At 42.8% G+C, this 15,313-nt stretch overlaps 1 protein-coding gene across 8 annotated transcripts in view; it reads left to right on the top strand.

The window, feature by feature from the left end:
* wnk1b (WNK lysine deficient protein kinase 1b) overlaps positions 1-15,313 on the top strand; it is an 84,719-nt gene that overhangs the window by 41,383 nt on the left and 28,023 nt on the right. For all 8 annotated transcript variants that reach the window (XM_075471809.1, XM_075471806.1, XM_075471808.1 and 5 more), the window contains exons 4-11: positions 1,507-1,727; positions 2,650-2,807; positions 7,003-7,091; positions 7,893-8,032; positions 8,169-8,248; positions 8,386-8,595; positions 8,962-9,031; positions 9,483-9,676. In XM_075471809.1, coding sequence (XP_075327924.1) covers positions 1,507-1,727; positions 2,650-2,807; positions 7,003-7,091; positions 7,893-8,032; positions 8,169-8,248; positions 8,386-8,595; positions 8,962-9,031; positions 9,483-9,676 — 1,162 coding nt within the window. The remainder of the gene's footprint in view (positions 1-1,506; positions 1,728-2,649; positions 2,808-7,002; positions 7,092-7,892; positions 8,033-8,168; positions 8,249-8,385; positions 8,596-8,961; positions 9,032-9,482; positions 9,677-15,313) is intronic.

Raw genomic sequence — 15,313 nt, 5'->3', positions numbered from 1 at the left:
TGAGAGTCTGAAGCTGCCGGTCATGCTGAAGCCAGACTCCATGATGCTGGACTCGGGGACAGAGGCAGCGAGGGTGAATCACCGGTCAGTCATGGTTCGGTCAGGTGCCGAAGGGCAGATTTAGCCTGAGCTTGGATATCGAATTAAATGCACAAAATAGATCTTGGAAAAGATTGGTTTAAATCTTTTTTAACAAATAAAATCTGTGTAAATCTACTCTGCATGCTTTGATGCTGTGACATAAAAGTGAATCGTAAATGTGATGAGTCGTGAGATTAGAGAAACTCTATATAACAAGTGAGTTTGCAGATCTCTTAAACAAAAACTTTGGATGTTGCTGTCAAACACTTGCACCTAATATTATAAAAACAAACAAAAAAATGTTTATTTCAAGCAACTGTATTTGACTGACAGTAATGGCAGTGTTCAGTTCGGAGTCCCAGCAGCGTCTTGTTATTCTGCTAAATAAGATCAGCGTCTCTCACACTGACGTCTCTGTTCTGCGCTGCCGTTGTTGCCGCGGTGTTTCTTCCCACATTCCAGAGTCGTGCAAACCAGGTGGACTCGCTCGTGATCACACACAGGTGTGGATCTATGCTGGCTTTAAGATGGGCTGTCAGAGGGGGTTTTCCTGCTCTCCGCGCAGCATATAATGGGAAGGACTCCAGACTCTCATAACTCTGAACAGGAATGAGTGGGAAGAGACAATAGACAGCTGTTCTAAATTACTTTAAGATTAAAAATGGAACAACTGCACAATTGAATGATGCCTTGTTGCTCTCAATCCGAGCAAAAGAAGTGTTTCAAATAAATTGCGTGGGAATGGCGGGGCTGCTTGATACAATGTTTACTGTAAGATTGCTGGCCATCTGCACCACATTAAAGCACCTGATCAGATGTCTTTCTGTGTGCTTTCAATTTTTCATTGGGAATTTCTTTTCTTTTTTTTTTTTTTTTTCATTTTAAGAGTTGCGAGTGGAACTACAATAAATGCTACCGCCTTCTATTCACGTTGTGCTGAAGAAACACTGAGCATATGAGTGTTTTCTGTTTACTGCTGCTCTTAAATGAAGCTCTTTCAAACATAGCAATAATTTTAATTTTCCTTTGACATAATTAAAAATGAGACGGTCTCTAACCTTCGCTGGCGCCACAATGTGTCTCTAATTTTATATATTTGTGTGCACAATGAGGTCTTTGGCAGTATTCATGATGATGTTTTTGAGCTTGTCTAATCATTGTGCATTACTGTCAGACAACTGACACGAGGGGTTGTGTCCCGGAGTCTTGTGCATGAAAATTTGTCCAAAAGATTTCAAAGTGTTCATCCGAGTCACCCTTACCTCTGAATGGCTTTGTTTTGATGGAGAGCTGCCCAGAAAGGCCATATTATTGGCAGCTACTGTAAAAGGAAAAAAGGCCATTTAAAGACAGAATGCACTTATTTGCAAATAATTCAGCACATAATTAACTTTTTTTTGTGTGTGTGCTTTCTTTGTCCTGCAGTTACCTGAAGCGCTTCAAGGTGATGAAAATCAAGGTTCTTCGTTCGTGGTGCCGACAGATCCTCAAAGGACTTCACTTCCTGCACACCAGAGCTCCACCCATCATTCACAGAGACTTGAAATGCGACAACATATTCATCACGGGCCCCACGGGCTCGGTGAAGATAGGCGACCTCGGGTTGGCCACGCTGAAGAGGGCCTCGTTTGCCAAGAGTGTCATAGGTAGAAAAAATGCACGCACACGCAGCAGCCACCGGAGACAGAAAGCCTTGCATCCAGGCTGACCTATGTGCACGTAGAAGTTGTCAAGGTGGAGACGGTGAAACAGCCGGCATGATTCATCTTAATTTGCTGAAGCTGTAACCAGTTTACGTGCACACACGTCCATACTTGCAGAACGCAAACATGTTCTGTGATCAGCGTGCACGCCTGCTGCGCGTTACTTTTACCGCTTCTAACATGTCTGCTTGTTAAAGTTGACCACAGATATTTGAAAGGTGAGACAACCTCCTCCTTGGATTATACCGTCTAGAGATGAAATGGCTCCATAACAGAGACACACACATTCCCTCCCTATTAAGAGACTGATTTGTTGCACTTATTATCTCGGCATAATTTCAGTTGCAGTTACTGGCCACAACTATTTTTTTTTATCTTCTTTTTTTACTACCACATATTTTCACACGCAAAGTACATGAATGCACATACTTTTCACTCCCCTGAGGACAGAACAATACGCTCAGTTGGTCTTCTCAGCTGCTTCGCAGTAATTAGGGAGACCTCAATTATTTGGGCTCATGCAGGAATCCTCGCACAGAACAGATATGTGGCACCAGTTTGCGGTTTAACAGTTCCAAATATGTGTGGGCGTTTTTTCTAGGATCGAGTCCACCTTTTACATGAAAGTATTTTCACTACAAGTATTTTTTTTTTACGGCGCGCACAGTGCATGAACTTCAATGTGTGTTTTGCATGATATGCTATAAAGTAATGTATTAGTGTAGCAAACTGTTTGTAAGAACTGCAGAAAGACTGAACAAGTATGCTGATGACTTGCAAGAGATGATGGGTTTTTATTTGAAGTTTCTTTCTCAAGTGTGAAAGCCAGCGATTTCTCCTTTTTTTTTTTTTTTGTTTCTTAAAGGTACCCCAGAGTTTATGGCTCCAGAGATGTATGAAGAGAAGTACGATGAGTCTGTAGACGTCTATGCCTTTGGGATGTGTATGCTGGAGATGGCTACCTCGGAGTATCCCTACTCTGAATGTCAAAATGCTGCTCAGATCTACAGACGGGTCACCAGTGTAAGTGTCTGTTTCCTCTGAGAGTCTCCACTGAGAGTTTTGTAACATTCACGGGTCGCAGCTAACGGCCTAGTTTGTGTTTTTCTCTCTGACCTCCATCCACTTTCTGAAAATCCACCCCCCCACACAGTTGTTTACTGACTGTGTTAATAAGTTTGGCATGAGCTGCAGGAGTGTCAGTCATATGATGCGGGTGTGTTTTTTTTTGTTTTGTCTTCCACTTGTGTCCACTTGCTGCCTCTCAGACTTTGTTTCGATCCGTCTTGCAAAACAAGATAAACGAGAAAACCAGACCACTCCGAGATGACTTGTGCTGGCGGAATTTCTTCCTTCAGCTGCAGAGAGCATTATGGAGAACGCCTGATCGTGGTGGCGGGTTTAAACAACAACGGTTTTAAATTTATAACATTTCCAGTTGTGTCAAGTGTCGACGACCGTTTAATCTCACCCCGATGAGGCGAAAAAAGCACGAGATAGACATGGGAAAACAGGCGGGCGGGAACGGATTCAATCAGACTTCGATCAGGGCTTTGAGCCTCTGAGTGCTGCTGAAGCCATCAAATATACATCCACATGCAGACAGATGGGAGCTGCTTCTCTTATTTCATTTCAGACTGAGTCCAGCTCTGCGGAGGCCGTCAGTTTAATGGACCAGAGGAATTTACTAGAAATCCCCTTTTTTCATTTGGTCTCTTTATCCTCCTCTGGTCCCTCTATTATCCCACAGTCATCTTTGCTTCTTGCTCCCTTATCACGTCTTTTATGCCAATTCTCTGTATTGCTTTCACTGAAATATTAAACTATTCTTATGCTGCCAAAGCATCAGTTCGAAAAAAAAAAAAAAAAAGACAATGCTCCATTTGATTTGTTTCAAGCGAGCTGAGACTTAAAAAAAACAAGTAAGTGTTTTTTTCATCTTTGGTCTGCTATTACAGTTTAACAGTTGCTTTAGACTCGTGATGGAAGTGTTGGATTTTTTTCATCCATTTATTTTACACATTGAAATAAAAGTGGAGGTTCAGCTTGGATAGAGCAGATTGTCACTTTTACAGGTTTTGCTCTCGCGTTATAAACACATACGTGATTGCTTTCCTTTGCTTAAATCTATTCAGAGTCAGTCTACAATTTCATTTTAGTCAAGTGATTGAATTAGTATGTGCAATGTCAATCTATACTATCTGACTGGCACTTTGAAATTGAAAGGATCTGGATTATGATTCTCTCCCTGCCTCTAACCGGCCTTTTCACAGAAAGGCATCAGTCCTCAGAATTGCTCAATTCAATTTAAGATGCTCCACGAATGCCATACATTCAGACGATGTATTTCAACCCGTCTCCCTCCATCTTTCTGTTCCCTCATCTCACTCACACGAAAACTGAAATCACATCCTGAGTTTTGATCAGAGCATATTAGATTATTGGTGTGGCCCCAGCTCTTGGGTTCACTGTGCTGTTTGTGCGCATGTCTTTGTGTTATAACTTATTAGCAAAGTGATCTCATGCACTGGAATCAGCAGAGCCTTTTGCAAAACATGCGGTCCAACGACCGACTTTAGTTTTCCGTGTTTTTGATCGTCGGTCGCAGACAGAACCTTGTCTAACCCAGGGAGAGCTTGTCATGTGCTTCCATGCAACCAGGTTTCCCCTTTAATTTCTCCAACAGTTTAGGGATTTTTCTACTAATCGTGACCGTTAACATTTATTCTCAGAGGTAATCAAGTAAATTTGCCCGTAAAATGTGTCATTTAAGGAAGTTTGGTTTTAAATGAACGTTTTTCTCGTCTGATGTGTCACTTGTATTTTCGGATATTTTCCTTCCATTTTGGTCGCCTACCCTTAAATTAAGCAGGCTAATTGCAACAGCTTGTTTGCAAGAAGTACCCCGGGCAGTTAGTTTCTAGTGTCCGCCATGGCAGAAATATTCAGTTTCATCCAGCTTGGATGGGAGCGTTGGTGAACAGACTTTCACTTTTCCTGGAGCCACGCCTGTGTTTCTCGATGGTATGCGTTTCGGTCGTCTCATTGATTTGAAAACCTTCTCCCCCAGACTGAGATCCTGAGCACTCGGGATGGCGTTTTCTCTCTGAACTGCTTTATATTCATTACGTTCATCTTCCTCTCTGTCCTGAACAGTCTTCCAACTTCAACACAGAATGATACCGCCATTACCGTGTTTGACTGCCGACATGATATTATTGAGACTGTGCTCAGGGCCTTGTTTCCTCCTCGTATGCTGTTTGGGATTTCTGACCAGTCGCTCATTCTTTTTTCCATCCGAACAGAGGATTTCACCTGTCATGGTCTGGGAGTCATTTACATCCCTATTGGCACAGTCCCAGCAGGCTGCCCTGTTCCTTTCACAGAGCAATGGCTTCAAAACCAAACTTTTTTCCCCCCCAAAAAAGTGTAAAACGACTCAAGAAGTCGAGTTTTAAGAACGTCACAAGGACCACAGATATAAGTGGGACTTGTCATATAGGAGCTCATGTAAAAACTTTCCATGATCAGTGTTGCAAACCTCTTTCTTTTTTCATTTTTCTGGATGAATTCACCTTGAAGACTCTTGATAAGTGATCAAATTAAAGAAAGGTTTTGACTGAGAGACCAGGGAATGTGTTGTGACTTCTTTGTTGCTTCGTGTTATCTTCTGATACCTTCAACAAAACAGAGTTGTTGACGCGATTCATGCTCCTCCATCTGGAACATTCCTTACCCCCAATTAGCCTCATTTAGCTAAAATCTAGCTTTCTCTCCATCCCTCCCTTCTCCTGTCAGACTTAATGCCATTACACCCTGCATCACTCTTAACCTTGTTTGGCCCTGGAATCTGTGTGTATGCCACTGAGAGACGGGGGTTGTTTTATAACGGTGAACTGGTGAGGCGGCAGGAGAGAAACATGCCCTGGAAGAAAAGGACGAGGGAAAGGACGAGCGGAGGGAAATGGTCGTTTGTTAGCTTTGCAAGTTGATATCAGTCAGTCAGTCAGTCAGTCAGTCAACCAGTTTAGACCAAAACCTTTTTTTTAGAGGCATTTTCTGCTGTCCGAGTTCCATGAGTACTCTTTAGGTAAGTCACTTATTTAACAAATATGGGAAAAACTGTCAATTTCTAATTTAAACAGTCTAAATTTTGAAGTGTTTGAGTGTCATTGCTTTGTCATCACTTCATCTTAGTGAATTAGTGTGTGACTTTGTGGGATTTGTCCTGACAGATGCACGTTTTTCCAGATGAAGTGTCGCCTACTTTAGTTGCTCGTTTATTAGTTCATCAGCCAGTCCTATGTTTTTAATCACTGAATGTCAGGTGGGCTCTGCTCAGTCATTTCCTTTTCTTTAAGACTTAGCATCGGCCCCCTTGTCTTGGCTGTTTGGCTTTCACCTTTCAGTTGATTTAAGATGAGCCTTGTCCTTCTTAGTTGCTTGAAACTTCGAGTAATCTACGACTATTTCCCGTTATTATCATTATGAACCATGGTGCTTCATACTCTTCACATGTTTTTGCGGACATATCTGTAAGTATTGTATATTTTCCCTCTTGCCCGGTTTTCCTTTTCAGCCGCTACTTTCAGCAGGACATTTCCAGTGTTTATTATCATTTGGCTTCAGAAGCTGCAGTCAGTGCCAAGCTTCTCAGCGGGGTTCCTGCTGATTAATTCTATTAGCGTTATCCCTCAAAATGTGCTCTTGTGTTGTTAATTGGCTCTGAAAGGCTGTGCTTCATAATTTACTCCTTCAACAGGGTTTATGTGGAATTCAACCCCGGGTCAAACTATTACTGAACATTCTTTGACACCTCCGGTCCTCTGATGGTTGAATGCTTAGTCCGATTGCTTAATTCAGTTTAAGTTGGTTTATCCTGCAACAATTGATCACAATCAACACTTTTCAGCTTGTGTCTGTTTTGGGCGTTTTTGTTCTTTCTGTTTGCCTTCAACAAAAGAAACACTAATATTCATGGCATCCACCAGAAAGAACATTTTGTACAGAGAAGAACAAGTGGAATAACTGAACATCGGTTTGGTGAAACTTAATTATGTGCTGTAACTCAGACCACATGTGTATATGTGCATGAACTAGTTGCAAGTCACAGTAAGTCTAACCTTTGCATAAGTGAGTTTTGTCTTCATCTACCTTTTCTTAATGTGTCTCTGAAAGCTTCTTTGCCTTCACTGCTTGTCTTATTTTGCTTGTGCAGGGAGTGAAGCCTGGCAGCTTTGACAAGGTAGCCATTCCTGAGGTGAAGGAAATTATAGAGGGCTGTATCAGAACAAACAAGGATGAGAGGTGAGTCCCAAAAACAATAGACAGCAACCCTAAATGGGACTTTGTTTCGTTGGTATATGACTCCAGGGGATTTGGATTTTTTAAGTGGTTCTTTCATTGTGTGTTCACTGTTCTCTCTAATGTTCTCTCTAATGTTAATGTCTAATGCTGATGCTGATCAAATGGATCATGAAATAACCACCAGACCCAGTTATGCGTGACAGTTACTCTGTGTTAAATACCTTTCTGCATGGCTTTAGACACTGAGCTGGTAAATCCTCCCTTCTCGAAATTCCGATCCAACTCACAGCTTCTGTGGTTAGAAATAAGAAGTGTTCTGTTCCTCCTGCCCGTGCTTTGGTGCTGCCAACACATCCATCATGGCCTCATGTCTGCAGCTTTACAAACTTAACTAAAGCAGCTTTTATCCCCCGTTTGAGCACTTCTCTCCTTTTCTCTTTCTCCCAATTTGGTCCCCAGCATACTGTTCAACTTTCTTAAATTTTGTAGATTGTACTTTTTGCAGCCGGCAACACTAACTGCAGTTGGACAGCGTGTTATCAACATGTTGTGATTCTCAGCACATTAATGGCAGGCCATGTCTGTTCTGTTAACTTCTGAGTTGGAGATTAGCTCACAAAGCGCTGATTGTTGTAAACAGATTGGACTCAAACAGTGTCAAGAAGTCATCCCAGGTCTCCGCATCGCCAGTATTTTTATTCAAATTATTTACTTATTTTTAAAATCTTGTACACTCCTGTGCAATCTCTGCCAGAAAAACTGCGCCATTCTAAATCTGGCTGCTTACTTCTTTCTCTCCAGGTATGCCATAAAGACCCTGCTGAACCATGCGTTCTTTCAGGAGGAGACAGGGGTCAGGGTTGAACTTGCAGAGGAGGATGATGGAGAAATGATTGCTATCAAACTGTGGCTCAGGATAGAAGACGTCAAGAAGCTCAAAGGCAAGGAATCAGTAACCCACTGATTGTCTCCATTTCATAGTGGCTCCAAAATGATTAACGGTGAAAAACCAAAGGACAACTAGGCAAACATTTGATCCACACAACAAAATAGACTGACCAGCATTTTTTTTTTCAGGCAAATACAAAGACAACGAAGCTATTGAGTTCTCCTTTGACCTGAATAGGGATGTTCCTGAAGATGTGGCGCAGGAAATGGTATGTTTTTTTTTGGGGGGGGGGGACCATTAGACGTTGCCTAATGGTTTCAAACGAGAGTGAAATGGCAGAAGGCATATGCAGAAAATGAAACTGTTTGCTATCGTTGTCTGCTTTGCTTTTTCTTAACTCCCCAGGTTGAGTCTGGCTATGTTGCGGAGGCTGACCATAAGACCATGGCCAAGGCTATCAAGGACCGTGTGTCTCTGATTCGAAAGAAGAGAGAACAGAGGCAGCTCGTACGAGAAGAACAGGAGAAGAGGAAAGTGGAGGCAGAACAAAAACAACAACAGCAACAACAACAGCAGCAGCAACAACAAGAGTCCTTCAAAGCTTCACGCACACAGGTTTGTTGGACTGCTGCAATTGGATTACATGGTTTTATGTTGAAAAATGAAGCATTGGTTTATTGGGCTACAGTATTAAATTAGGTCTAAATAGGATTTTTTATTTATTTTTTTTAATTTTCATTGCACATGATTTGACTCTACACATGAATCACAGCAAAAGTTTTTTGATTCATGGAATCCGATTCTGCTAAAGTAGTTCTGGCTGTCTTTATCCGGCATTCCGAGACCACGTGGCCCATATTCCAGTTGTGGAATTTTTTGCATTTTAAATCCAAACCACGCGGATTCAATAGACGGTGGCAACTCTTACCGAGAAGTTTGAGGTTTGCATTAGCTTTAGCATTAGTGTGTGTGTGTCTGCAGGCGGAGACGGAGGAGACTGAAGTGGAGCAACACCAGCTTCACTATCAGCAGAGCGGCATCTTGCACATATGTAAGACAAAATTGTCAGAATTGTTTCTACACAGTATTTGTATCTTATCTCAGGTGGAGTCATTTTGATTAATCAAAACTCAGCCCTTGCTTCAGAGCTATATTGAGATACTAATCTGTAAAGTGTGAATTTAGATTATGTTGGGGTATAATGATCTTAGTTTAGTTCCAGGTCTAAAAAACATGAAGCATAAAGCATAATGTACATTGAGCAAAGTATTTGCTGGCAATTGTCAGTGTTTTCCTGTGAACCAGGGCGAGCCATTGTTGACTTAACTATGCAAGTGTACGCACAATTTCGTGTCATCCCATTGTAACCAGAAAATGCCTTGGAGCCAACTCTATTCCTTCCTTTAATTGTATGCCACAGTGGTCTGTGAGCTTCTGTTGAAGTCATTACTTTAAGGATTGAGAGGAGACATAACAAAATGTTACCTCTGTGTCTCTCCCAGCTGAAGGTGCTTTGGACAGCGGGCAGGGCTCCTCAGTTTTCTCCTCAGACTCCCCCCACCTGGGTCAGCTTACCATGTCATACAGCTGCCCCCCCTCTTCCCAGCCCCCTTCCCAGCCCCAGACCCCATACCCCTCAACCCCTTCCGCTGCCCCACAGCAACACCCAGGCTACGCCCAGCCTCCGCAGCAGATGGTAAGTGCGGACTGCATTGAATTTGCTCGTGATAATCACGTGTGTGAGAATTAGCACCCTCACAGATGTGGCAGAAATGACTCGTCAGTTTGAAGTGAGCACCGTGTTGTGTGTTGAAGTGAGTTGGAATGATGTTTGCAGTGTTTAGCGGAAGCCTTGGAATTGTAAGTGCTCAAATTTGTTAGACATAGTACTCAAGAGAATGCAGAATGTACTTTTTTGATTTGGCGCAAATAACATTTGATCTCAAAAACTGAAGTAGCAGAAAGTAGCAAGCTTCCTTCTTACAAAAGAAGGCCTGCGGTGAACAACATTTAAGCTAATTTAGCAGACACAGCTAAGTTCCAGGCATTATTTCCAACAGCCATGTAATACCCCGTCAGATGTTTCCGCTGTTAGTCAGCCAACTTGGTTATCCAGCAGACCGGTTTCGTTTGCCAACTTCTGTAGCTGTTCACTTTCTGTTGAAGCACTCACCCTTTTTTCACCCTCCAAGGTTTTACGCATCCCTCTTCCCCACAGTCCTGCTGTCTTATCAAGTACTTACTTTTTTCTTTTCTGTCCCACAACATTTCTTTATATTAAGACCAAGATCCATATATTTTTGGAATTCTCCCATCATCTTCTCTTCCAGTTGTCGCATTATTTCTTAATTCACATACTTGATTTCATTAAACTTGTTTTTGTTTTTTTCATTTCCTTGTTTATGATTCCTTGAATCATATTCAGCAAAGTCAAGTGACACTTGATACTCATGTGCCACAGATGCCATGAATAATTCAAAATACATTACATGTGCGGTATAATTTACATGTAAATGTCCATTTGTCTTTATGTAGCCTCACTTAAATACTCAGGGTTTTTTTCCACTTCATACCTGCTGTTTTAGCCTTAATTTTAATTTGTTGATCTCTGAACAGCAATGCTGAAGCATAAGTGTCTAATTATTTTCATAAGGCCACCTTAAAAGTAGTTGCTAATTGGCAGGTCAGCCACATTAGACGTGGCCGCCTGACTTTCTTTGGTTCTTGCCTGACTTTCAGAACAGCAGCACCCACAATGATACGGTTGTAAAAGCAGATGGTCGCTCAGTTTGAGGGCAGATTGATAGAATAACTCAATCACGGGTTTGGCTTTTTTTGGGTCTGTTTTTGAAGTAACACAGAATTTCTCAGGCTTATTTCACCATCAAAAGGCTATTCATGGAGTTGGAGTACTAAATGAATTGACTTGGTTTATCTCATTAGATCACTTCCCAAAGGAATCATTTTGGAGAATTGTTATTCATTCTTATATAATGTGTTTATCTTCTGTTCTTTTTTGGATATTCTTTCAGTTTCTTTTGTCAAATCTCTTTTTTTCCAGGTTGTTTTTTTATTTTCCTTTAGATCCTATGTTAATTTATGTGCTTTTTTTTTTTTTTTTTTAAATGTTATTTGTAAAAATATACATTTTTAAGAAGATGATGCAGAACATGTAAACAGTTTACTCTAATGAGAAATTTGCTGCTGGAAAAACAAAACAGTTGCTGGTGCAATCTGTCTCTGAATTGAACTGATTCGGCGGCAGATTGTGATGATGGTTTACTTTCTTTTTTTTTCTGTTCATGTACCAGATTAAACTGTTTTCTCATGCAATTGATTTTTCTTCTGTTAGAGTTTCTTCCTGCCCCATGTTACTGTTATGTTCTCTATTTTAGTACTTTTTGTTGTTTTTAACTTCTTTGTTTTTCATGTTGGTCCCACCCTCCTCCACCTCCTCTCCCTGGCCTGCAGCCTGTATCACACGGCCGTCGAAGTCGTAGCATGTCTATTTGCGTCCCCCCTTCCTCCTATTCCTTTTGTAATGCTCCTACGCACCTGGCCGTTCCTCCAAAAAAGCCCGCCACACCTCCTCCAGACCTGTCCTCCTACACCTCCACCTCCACCACCACCATCTCACCCTGCATACCTCTCGCAGCTGAGAGGGACACTTTTGCTGGGCGCCTCTCCAAGGCCCTGGAGACAGTCCTACCCCTTCACTCAGCCTCTTCTCAGCCCAGGGCCAGGCAGCGGAGGGCCAGCCTACCTGCCCTGTTTTCAACCCCTGTAGGTTCACAAACATAATCCCCCGTGGTGGTGTGAACCATAGATGGAAGAGAGAGAAAAAGATGAGCAACATTAGCCACACTGGAGATTTAAACTTAAGATAATAAGACTGCTTTATAGAAGATGAATAAAGAAAACAAATGAAAAATATGCCGTAATGCCGAAAAGTTCAATTGAATCAGAAATGAGCTCTTACATGCTACTTAAAATCAAAAGTGCAAGATGAGATGCTCTCTGCAAACAATACAACTAAAAAAAGTTTCAAGCTTCCTGTACAGAACATTTACAGCTTAGATAATGATAAAGGATTTTGACAAGTAAGATGAAGATTTCATATTTGGTTTGCAGAAAAATCTCTTTGCCCATCTCAGTGCATTTCATGTGGTACCTTTGCCCTGTTCAGTGGATTTTACATCATTATTTACTCCAGTGTCTTTCATTTCTGGTGCTGGGACCTGCTGCCCCGCATGTTCAAACCTCCTACAAATGAGTTGGTCTACTTGGCATGAAGCTGTGCAGAAGCTTGATTAATGATCAACTTAATTGAATCAGGTTTGTTAAGAGAAAGAAACATCCAAAACATGCAAGGCAGGAAGCCCCCAGAACCAGGACCGGAAAAGTGGGAGTCTTAGTTCTAAATGTTTGGACACATCATCTCTCTTTAACTCTCTCTACCTCTAGTCGGCCGTAATGTGTTCATAAAAAAAATACAGAGTGTCGTGAGCCATAACCGTGCCCAGTGGTACCAAAATCTAATATAACATGCATCTGCTATCAGGAAAAATGCTAGTTTTTCACATGGAAAGAAGTATCTGCTCAAGGAATGCAGTTTTGACTTCAGTCCACATTTGATCAAACCAATACAGAAGTTTGGAATAGAAATCCACGGGACAACGGTTCCCCATCTAAGAGTCAGTTACACTCTACGAGGTGGCCTAGATTCATTAAATTGGATCTCTTCCTCCATTTTCTAATATTCTTTACATCTTAATTTAAAGTTCCAGGCCTTAACTACTCAGTTAGAAAGTCAGCATTTTGCTGTAATAAAGGACACTTTTTCCTGATCGAAGATGTATCTTGATATTGCCCAGCTTTGGCGTTTCCTCTTTCCATTTTGATCCACCTGTGAGCTTTTGTATCTCTCTTTTTCTACCTGGTCTTTGTTTGGTCTTCCTGTCTTTGCCCTGCAGCTGTACCAGTGTGTCACTTGATCCATCTGTTGTAACCAGCTTTATATTTCCTCTTTACTTTAGTTGTTCCATCACTTTGTTTTACAGCTTTTAAGTTCCTAACTGCAATCTGCTTTTAGTATGGAGGATGGATATACATCCCCTTTTCTTTTGGTTTTGAATTTCGACTCACTTGATTTATGTTTTGCTTCATTTCATGTGGGCCTTTGCTGTGGTTTTCTCTGTCATTCTCTTGAGTCTCATTCTTAAATCCATTATATCTCATTGTCGCAGCAGCTTTCAATGCCACATCCTTTCAGTGGAGGAACAAGCTCAGGCGGAGGAGGCCCTGGAGGGAACATCCCTCTGCCAACTCTCCCAGACCCCCCAAGCATTTTCTTCCCCTCCATCCCTGAGCGCCCTATTTCCTTCTCACCTCCTCCCACTGGGTCTCCAAAAGGTTATAACAACCAGAGACGCAAGAGCACCTCCATTCTTGAGGCGCATACCCGACACTTCCAACCTGCCTACACTCGCTACGGGAGCAGCCTCCACCCCTTTTCTGGGATGGAAGGTGTTGAGCCTCCTCCTATGTTTATGGTCAATCCTGGTTTTGCAGCAGCTGCTCAGAGACTTGGTGTGGGGGAACCCCTGCATCTCCCAGGACAGTCCGACCCGAGTGTGTATGGCTTTAAAGACATGAGAGCAGAACACGAGGAAACAGTGAGGAGATTAAGTCTGAATCAAGCTGCCCTGTTGGACCATTATGAAGCAATGGCATATGGAGGATACCCAATGACTGCACATCAGCTTGGCCACTTGAGTTTCCATCATCAGAGGCAGGCAGCAGCTGCAGCTGCGAGTTTGGGTTTTGATCCTGGTCCTCCATCTCAACCAGGGTTCTTGCACCCGCACATCATGCAAAGAATGAGTGCCCACAGTCCAATACCCCAACCCTTACCCCCCATGAGTGCTTCGGCTGGTGGCTCCGTCTCCTCTACATCATCAGAGGGATGCTTTCCTCCACAACATGCATCCTCGTCCTCCTTCCCCATTTCTGCGCCTGCCATCATGGCTGATGCTCCTTCACCCGCTGGAAGTGTTTTTGAGTTTCATTTAGCGGCAGCTGCCGCTGCAGCAGCTGCCGCTGGGGACCCGAGCCTCCTGGCATCCAGACTTTACAGAACCAGAAGGAGCTCCATGGACCTCCCTTTAGAGGACAGTTCTGGAACGGGATCCGGGAGCTCAGGAACATACAACCGTCTCCAGCCTGTGACAGAGGAGCTCTATGCATACATCAGTCCAGAGCTTCCCTTACCTCCCGGAAGCCTTCTACTTCACCACATCGGTGTAAACGCCAAGGACAGAAGCCCAGATCCGTCCAGTGACTCTCTGGCTTCTTCTGACGCAGGAGAGTTCCAGTCACCACCTCCCCCACCTCTCCTTCCTCCCTTCGACTCCTCAACGGCTCAGTTTATCCCTCGCTCCTCCTCATCTGCACACTATGATTCATCTGGGGGAGTGCCTCATGTGGACCCCCAAGGACATCCTTCTGTGCAGAACTTTTTTCCCCCAACCCCGTCATCTGAGCTCCCACTTGGGGGAGCTCCATCAACTCAGCTGGAATCTCTGATGCAGAGTGCCTGGGCCCGGCATGGAGGGGTGGTACCAGCCCAGCCGGATATGACATACCATGAGTCAATGCTGGCCATGCAGCCAGCTAACCCCCCTATGGTACAAAGTTTAGACCTTAGACATACCCTCAGACCTCTGGCTCAGTTACTAAAGTTGCTTTTGTTTGCAACTTAGGATCCACAGACTGCTGTTTATTGATGGATGTTGGTGCTATTTTGAGCTCTTCAAACTGTTAATATCTAATAGATTGAAGATTTAAAAAGCACTGCTTTGGATTTCTAAAATTGTAAAGACGGTAGAATTATGAATTTCTCCCTGTCCAGTAAGACGATTAGCTAGCAGTTTATCAGAGAGACATGGAAACATGATCATCCATCAAGTAACTTTAATCATTCCAAAAATATTTGAATCAAATTATATTAGTAATCTGATCCAGAGGCAGTGATACCAATCCCTGTTGTTTTTATACCCTGCTGACCCAGGTCCCCCAGCTGATAGTTATTTGTCATCTCGTAGTCTCGTTGTGATTTTAACCCCCTCCAGTCATATCAGCAGCACTGAGAAGGTCTCACAGTCTGCCGTCAGAATGCCTCGCATTATCCAGTCTCTCACAGGGTTTCCGAACAGAGGAATCACACGTAGAACAATGTTAATAAAGAGCATGACTTTAGCCCCTGCTATTTCGGTTGAGACCTAATAGAGATGAGTACGAAACAGATCACGTCTGGGGGAAAAAACCCAGAACA

The sequence above is a fragment of the Odontesthes bonariensis genome, chromosome 8 (genome assembly GCF_027942865.1).
Source record: "Odontesthes bonariensis isolate fOdoBon6 chromosome 8, fOdoBon6.hap1, whole genome shotgun sequence".
NCBI lineage: Eukaryota > Metazoa > Chordata > Actinopteri > Atheriniformes > Atherinopsidae > Odontesthes > Odontesthes bonariensis.
The sequence above is the reverse complement of the archived record's forward strand: the minus strand, read 5'-3'. Positions and strand labels throughout refer to the sequence as shown.